Consider the following 8806-nt stretch of genomic DNA (forward strand, 5'->3'; position numbering starts at 1 on the left):
AGTGTGAACACATGTATAAAGTATTCAATCAGGGTGTTTGCTGCCCTTTTATCATCTAATATAACTTTGTTAGTCTCATCTTTTAAGAGTCCTACAGAATTCTTAGTTTTGGTTTTACTTTGTAAATAGGCATAGAATGACTTTTGAATCTTCCTTTATATTTTGGGCAAGGTTTCTTTCATAGTTTCTTTTAGCTAATCTAATTTCCTGGGTGGCTGAATTTAATGCCCTTTTATATATCTCATAATCTATGATGTTCATCGTGGATTTATACCATTCGAGAGATTCTGTTTAGTTAACAAAGCTCTTTTTTACTACTTGTGTCATCCATCTAGATCCCTTTCTTTTCTTTCTCCTTTTTGGCACATATCTTTGAGTTTAGTAATAACATTTTTTAAATTTTTTCATGACGCTTCCATGCCATGATCACCTATCAACTCCCTCTAGGTGGTCTTTTGCAATTCCTCTCTCATTCCTTAATAGTCGCCTTGACGGTAATCTAGAAAGTCATCATCCTGGACCTTTACGTGACTTTCTAAAATTGTATACCATCTTAGAATATTGTGATCACATGATGGGGGTGAGCTTTTCCCCTTCTTGAATTTGATCAATCATGCTCTCTTCATGCTATGGAGCATGAAGAACATTGTTGGATATTTCCAACACCGAATACAACACTGTTGTATTCTCATTACTTATTACTAACTCTATTAATTATTGTAGTAAGTAAAATTAACAACACGTAAAATTCTCATGTACTAATAATTTCATCTGTGCAGTAGGCTAGAATTCTCACGTCACCCGACGCCAGTATTGCGTCAGATTTCATTACAATAAACACATTATATCCAATGTATGTGAGAATTAAATTCGATTCTCTATAACTAAGGCATTCTGTATGATAATTAATTACAGATGAATTGACCTCCAACTAAAGGCCGAATAGAGCGTTGGAGTCATAGCGATTGTCTAGTAATAAAAGTTAACGTCACCAGTGAATGCCATGGGGAGACATTAACACTTTCGCGCTCTCGGCGAAGGTCACTCAGCCAACCGTATGTGCGCGCGGCGTTTTTATCGCTTAAGCGTAAAAACAATAATGTGTATACTCTTTTTACTTTTCTGACCTTAGTTTTTATGCTACGTATTTCATTTTGGTACCAACGTGTTCGCAATAAAATTCTCTAGAAGAACATCAGTAAAAAAGTCACGAAAGCTATAGAGATACCAGCATGAAATAAATAACTACGAAGATGAGTCGCCGTGAGCGCTCAACAGCAACAAAATGTTTTTACTCTTGGGATTATTATCACCTCTACAATTGTCCTACAGCCTTAATTTTGGTATCAATGGACTCCCAATAAAATTCCCAACATGGTGATATGAATATAATCGTAGAATAATGGTCCCGGCCCACCCGCAAGAGTGTGGGAAGTGGGCGCTCTGTTACCCGGTAACGGTGACCGGACGACACACGCGCGAAACGTTGCTTTGAAAGTTTATACTTATTTCACTGTTCTGATATTATTATTGTATGTATGTCATTCATTTTTGTGGCAATGTTTTCGCAATAGAATGTTCTATGAGCTAAATTATACTACACAAACTTGGAACAAATAGGTGTACTTACCAAGGGAAGGCTGGTTGTGGAACAGTAAGTTGAGCATTTGTTCTTCACTCCACCTTCTTCAGGTTCTTCATTCCTGAAGTTGCTCAACAGATGGTTTGTAGGTGGAGTGAAGCTGTTACTTCTTCACCACCCAATACACCTGTTTCCGGTGGTAATTGGTGTAGCAGGGAACAACACAGAGTGCAACACCACAGGTCTTGCATCCATAGTTCGTGTCCTTCCTTTTACCGGACCGTGCGCATGCATGACACTTGAGACGTTTGGGCAGTCTGTAAATTTCATGTTTCAGTTTGTAGTTCATGCGATTTTCTGAATCAACAATAGGGCGGCCAGGTCCTCTCGCTGGAGGTGTAACAGGAGTTGCAGGAGAGTCAGATTCATCTGACAAAACAGTTTCGTCAACTGGCAGTGTGGCAGACATGTCAGGTTCAGATTCGTTGTCTGCTTCATCTTGAGGTGGTGTAGTGAACAAAGGCCGTCTCACACCAGATGGTCCGGGAGTTAGCATGGCGTCAGCATTGGCAGGAGCTGTGTCATCATTTATGTCTGGAGCGTGCCGCAAGTGTTGAGATGATGATGATGTTTTAGGCCACTCCTCTGTGTCCCAGTGCAATAGGGCCCAGATTGCCACTTCGTGGAACTGTAGCAATGTTAGCTTTTTTCGATCAGTTGTGTTGTATTTGTACAAAACATAGGCATTATGCAATGCCATTTGCAGGAAATAAAAGGTAATCTTTTTGGTCCACTTGTGAGTTTTCCTGGTAAAATGGTAATATTTAACCATTTGATCGAAGTGGTCCACACCTTTCATGAACTTATTGTACTCGCAAATTGCAGTCGGTTTGTTCACTGTTACCTGTTGTATTCCACTTGTTATTCCACTTGTTTACCCTATAATCGTTGTGGGTTCCAAAATCTTCCTCCAATACCTCTACATCACCTTCAGTTTCTGATAAATCCTCCACAAGGCCTGGAATTTTCGTTGGTGTGAGCTTCACTCCGCTCCACTTCTTAAAAATTTGGGTTATTTTGTCCACTCTCGATGACCTGGAGGCTTCCTTGGGCGTAGAAGTGCTTGGGCCTTGACCTTGATCCATTTTTGATGAAGTAATTGGGTATAATCCACACGGAAACGGGTAAAAATGCTCGAGTTTGGCGCGCGAGGGGAGCGTGATCGACTCACGACACGTGACACGAAAACAATGGGCCCGTCACGTGACCGGGTAGGCCGACGCGCCAGGCGGCCTAGTGGTGAGAAAGAGAACTTCATGGCGCGTCGTTTGAAACAAACCCCAATGAAATCGGATTAAAATTGAATTTTATACAAATATTTTAAAAGAAGACATAACTTTATGTCCACTATGCGTTTACGTTAGACGAAACCGGACGCGCCGGCGCGTCCAGATAGCGCGAAAGTGTTAATTCCTCTCCCTTATATATTTACTATTCTTAAATTGGCAAATAATAATATTTTCCTCTTCTAAATAATAAACCCGTCCAGTCTTCAACATTTCAAGCGTAAATGCGAGAAATATTAATGTTCGTGACAATAATTTGTTTTATGAATGCGGGACGCGGCGTGGGTTGAGGAAGCTTGCTAGTACACGTGGAGAGCCGCTCGGAGGCAGACCTGCTCATACCGTACTCATAAGGAGACGCCTTTGCCCAGCCATTAGGGTAGACGTTATCCATCCTCAGATGAAAGTCGCCACTGTGAGGCGTGAATAACCTTGCAGATAATATCTTCAACTGGTGCTGGTGTCAGATAAGGAACCTCTCTAACCTGGTTCTTGACTACACGTGACCGGCCAGTGAAGCGCGCCACGATCCAGGATAGGCTTAGCCGGAGCCTGGGGACGCGAATTTCGGCAATCTTAAAACTTATACAGTGCCCTTTCAGCTAAGTATATTCCCTTTATGTGATGCATCTTGTAAAGTGTTTTGTAGTAGCTGGGTGATTGACCGTTACGACGCACGATAACATCTAATAACAGGTTATTAAATTTGTCACCTGTAACTCTCAATTTCTTGAATATAGAGATTCAGTAGTTAAATTAGTTGCTACTGTAAATATTTGTCTTGCAGCACGTGAGAAGAATTCTCCCTGCCGCCTTCTCCCATATTAATCCGTCCCATTCGTCAGCCAACCGAGTCCAGAGAATTAGAGGAAACGTCGTGGCTTACCTAAAGGAATCATCTTTAAGCTAAGATTCTTTATATTCATTCATGAATTTATTACAATTATTTATATGCAGAATTCCTCAGGATTAACATGTGTTTATTGTGACTCTCATTACTATACTTATAATCTATGTTCCCATTCATGGTAATGACATTAGTTTCACTATAATTCATAGGATTAGATTATTATTATTTGGATTAGTGAACGAACCACACTAGTTCCTGGACGTACTTACCTCCAGTAATAACCCCCCAATGTAGGTGTTTGAGGGTTAGATTCATTTAATTATACAGCCCATTAATTGTTTCTATGATCATATTCTCTAGTATTTTATCCATAGTTACTGGTTCATCTAGGAATTATCTAATGATCAGAAATTCTCAGTTTCCCTCTTTACTATAAAAGCGGGTGGTCCTTCGTAATTTAATTTACTACATTAATATTTAAATAATCAGATTCAAGCCCCAAATATCCCACAAACATTGTGTAAGGACCGTATGCGTCGCTTTCCAACTTCAGACTTGCATTTAATTACATAGATGGTGAAATGCTAAAAAAACTGTTCATTACTTTTGTGAGACCAAAATTGGAATATGCAGCAGTTGTACAGTGCTTAGATCTCAAGAAGCACATCAATTAACTGAAAAAGGTGCAAAGACATGCTACACAATGGCTTTCATAACTGAAAAACAAGAGTTACAAGGAGAGGCTAGAGGCAGTAAATGTTAAAACTAGAAGATAGAAGAAAAAGAGGTGATAAGATCACTACTTACAAAATAATAACAGGAATCGACCAAATTGACAAAGAGGCATTTCTGAAACCAGCAACTTCAAGAACAAGGGGACACAGATTCAGGCTAAGGAAATAATATTAGAAAAAAAAAAAAAAAATGAGAACATTTTCTTTTGCAAACAGTGGTAAACAATTGGAACAAGTTAAGTGAGAAGGTGATGGAGGCCAAAACCATCAGTAGTATCAAAGCGTTACTTGACAGAGCATTGGGAAGACGGGACACCACGAGCGTAGCTATCATCCTGTAACTACACTTAGGTTATTACACTTAGATAATTACGTCAAAATATGAACTTGTGGTGGAGCAGCCGGCTGATCCAGTCTGCATCTCTGCTCCCCACAAATGAAGGAGGGAAAAAATGGTGCATCCTGGGTGTGCTAGTTTTACAAATATTTGATATTTTGTTTACATTGTTAGGGGAGTTCTTATTGACAGTTTTGAGGCTGTGGTCTCATTTCTAATCAAGCAGTAGTCTGTTTCTTTTTTGTTAACTTTCTGGGTGCCTTCCTTTGGTGGTGGCAGACATGAATAACTTTATATAAAAGGTGTTCATGGTGTCACCGCTTCTGCGGCTCTCTGAGGGGACCAGGTGCTGGATCGTGGTCCTCTGTAGGCCAATAAGAACTGTGACTAATAGCACCTAGTAGTATGGCAATGTATCAGTAATAGCTTCAGGGAGCCACAAGGGGCTTCCCCAGAAATGGCTCTGAAATAATGGAATCATTAATATGAAGGACAGATGCAATACCAGAGTATTGGGATGGTAGAATTAACAGTAGAGATATATTATCTCAAACTCACCTGTTTAGCAGCACGAATGACTCTACGGGCCTCAGAACTGGCCTCCTTAAATAAAACATGAGATTCTGGAGTTTGCTTCACTCTGTACTTTTTCCAGGCCGCTCGCTTATAGCGGATAGCATCCGCACAATCCGAGTTCCACCAAGGAGGATAAATTTTCGTACCACTGGCGGTAGTAGAGCTTGAGATGGAGCAGGGTGCAACCTCCGAGGTAGAGCTTAGGATGGAGCAGGGGGCAGCTTCAGAGGGAAAGCTTGATATGGAGCAGGGGGCAGCTTCAGAGGGAAAGCTTGGGATGGAGCATTCGGGAGTCTTAAGATAGATTACCTAAAGAAGAGAAAAGTAACAGGAAGATGCATTATGCAGTTCACAATAAATAAAAGGTAAAAAGTTTTTAATGTGCCCTGTCAAAATTCCACCTGGATGAATGCAGAGGTGAAGTAAAAAATTTTGTGGGACAAGAAAATGGCTTATACTATGGCTTATACTATGGGCCGCGGGGACACTAAAGCTCCGAAATCATCTCAAGATAACCTCAAGATGGTCATCAAGGACCTGCCAATCTAGTTACAAGTACCGAATATGGAAAAACTGCCAAAAGATCAAAGAATTTAGAAATGTGTGTGTGAAATCTTAATACATACATGTATCAAGTCATCCTTATTAATTTTAGTTAAACACCAAATTAAAAAGAAACAACTTATTATGCAATCTTCATTTTGTTGCACAAGATACAGCAATCATTGTTGAATAATTTGGTGTTAACATAATATAGTAAGAGCTCAGTAAACCAAATAAATTTGTGTATTTTTTCAAGTAGGAGCAGCCGGGTAAATGGCAAGAGCAGCTATGTAAATAAAGGCAGAAACTGGGATGTGGAACAAAAAAATTTCAATCAGATCATTTTTGGACATTTCTGGTATAAAATTAAGTCAAATGTTCGGCTAACTCAAATGTAGTTGGACCCCACATGGTTCAGATTAACCACTTAACTGCACCAACCGAGTTTTCTCGGTCGGCGGGAAACTGCACCAACCGAGAAAACTCGTTTTGATTTTTCGTAACCAATTCTAAATGTGTACGAGGTTGGTTGTGTACGAAATGAACTCTTAGGACCTCCAGTGAGAGGCAGCCATCTTGGAAAAAAATCCCAGAATGCCCTAGGGCTGCTGGCTGGGTTAGTACTGAATGAGCAACCGTGGGTGGCGCATGCGCCTCAGGCTTCTAAACACCTGTCCGACGTGGTGTTGAAAGATAACGCTGTCGGTGAAATTCAAACCTTATTGTTTGAAGAACATAAGGGTCATAATATTGGGGAAGCCAGGCGCAATAAGGACCTAACACAAAGGTCGGATGCAAGTGATACAGCACCTATGAAGACGATATAGCGAGCGTATCCAGTTGTAGCTCTGAGCATCACTCTTGCAATACTATGCTATTTATTTAGATGATACTTAGATGAATCTTTTCTGCATTCAGTAATGATGCATCTGATACAAATAGCATAGATGAACAGTGTTAGCGGCTTCCATGGTGGTGTTTTCCATAGATATTTTCAAGAATACCTGAATCTCTTCCCAACTGACGGACACTCTTGAGGCTAGCTGAATCTCTTCCCAACTGATGGACACTCTTGAAGCTAGCTGAATCTCTTCCTGATTGACGGACATTCTTGAGGCAAGCTGAATCTCTTCCTGTGTGGGATCATACAAAGCGATCTTTTCAAGACTTCCTTACAAACTGATCTTTTCCTATAATCTTTTCAATACTACCTTATGCTTTACAAGCTTGGTTACATACAACCTACAAGTTCTAAAGCCAAGGGTGTACGTGAGTGCATTATTTGCAACACACAGAAGAAACAGGAAGCGAAAATTTATCTGTACCTGGTGCACTGAGAGCGAAGTCGCGCTGTGTACCATGGGCTACTTCGTTGATTATTACTCACTTCCGAAGTACCGAGTGTGTAATACAGTGTGTTACTGTGTAAATAGTGTGTGAAACTGTACATATTGTAATTTTAGTGATATTTTTAACAGGTAATATTGCAACTATAAACATTTATTGTGGACACATTACTGACACATGTATCACAGTTCCATGGAACATTATGAACGTTCTACTGTATACATATTGTAAAGGACACAAATATGCATCATATACAATAAAAAAAACAAATAAAACCGCATTGGAAATACACAAAACAAATAATTAAAAATATATTTGTGGCAACACCCGGTGCTTGAATGGCCCGCGCGACCGTGTCTGGGCGAGTCACGCACGGGCGACCAGGCCCTGATGACGTCACAGTGCATCTTGTCCACGTCCCTACAACCAAAGTAAGTGGAATTTGGTACTTATTTTTACATAGACATGTTCAGGGAAGGGAAATTATCATTTTACGAAGAAAAAATAATTTTTTGGGAACACTTCATTTCATGCGCACCGGGGAAATTTCTCAATAAACTCCGCGCAGCACGGTGGTTAACGAGTACAGTACAACTTCTATTCAACGTGCCATATGGGACCAACCCCAGTGCGTTGGATTCGTTGTAAGTGGTGACCTTCAGGAGGCGTTTGTCTTTTTTTTTTCTTGTAAACAGTAAAAAAAAAATCATCATACTATATACTGTACCTATATATTACTACTCTACTAAAAAATACTGTGTTAGTTTCTATTTACCTTATTGTTAGAATTACAGTATGCCCATCTTGAATTCTCATAGAGTTGTAAATACTGTACAGAAAATGGGTATTGTGCTGTATGTTGAGTACTACAATACAGTTTATGAAAACTATCGGACACTAAAATTACAGTACTGCAACCTAATCTTAACAATTTTACACTTGTTCTAACTGTACACTCCACACACAATGTTCTTTGATGTTTGCATCAGGTTTGCTGGTGCTCGCTGCTGCTGTGTTTGCTTCAGCTGCTCTGAGCTGGTGATGGGTACGGCTGTGCTGGTGCTGGATACGGCTGTGCACGTGCTGGGTACAGGTGTGCTGGTTGATTTTCTGCTACTAGTTCTTGAAAAATCTTGACTACTTTTTGTTTCCTTCCTTCCTTTTGTTATGTCCTTGTGACAAATATCTTTCATCATCCTTAATTGTTGATAAAAGCCTGGAAGCTCTGGATTGTCAGTTTGTGAGACAATATCAAGGCGTTTTTCAAAGTAGAACAATGCATCAGCACACGTAGCAGATTGTAACCTGCTATCATGCTCATCCTCATCTTCCTCTCCGTCACCGTCAACAGTGCCAGTAACATTTTGTATAATCTCATCATCTGTTAAATGACCAATACCTGGTTGATTACCTGGTTGATGGGGTTCTGGGAGTTCTTCTACTCCCCAAGCCCGGCCCGAGGCCAGGCTTGACTTGTGAGAATTTGGTCCA

The 8806-nt window shown here is 40.2% G+C and overlaps 1 protein-coding gene across 1 annotated transcript in view; it reads right to left on the minus strand.

Moving 5' to 3' along the window:
- LOC123755728 (uncharacterized) overlaps window positions 1-8806 on the minus strand; it is a 107020-nt gene that overhangs the window by 34029 nt on the left and 64185 nt on the right. Inside the window, exon 5 of the mRNA XM_069305539.1 lies at window positions 5408-5734. Coding sequence (XP_069161640.1) covers window positions 5408-5734 — 327 coding nt within the window. The remainder of the gene's footprint in view (window positions 1-5407; window positions 5735-8806) is intronic.

Source organism: Procambarus clarkii, chromosome 55 (assembly GCF_040958095.1).
Source record: "Procambarus clarkii isolate CNS0578487 chromosome 55, FALCON_Pclarkii_2.0, whole genome shotgun sequence".
In the NCBI taxonomy this organism is placed as follows: Eukaryota; Metazoa; Arthropoda; class Malacostraca; order Decapoda; family Cambaridae; genus Procambarus; species Procambarus clarkii.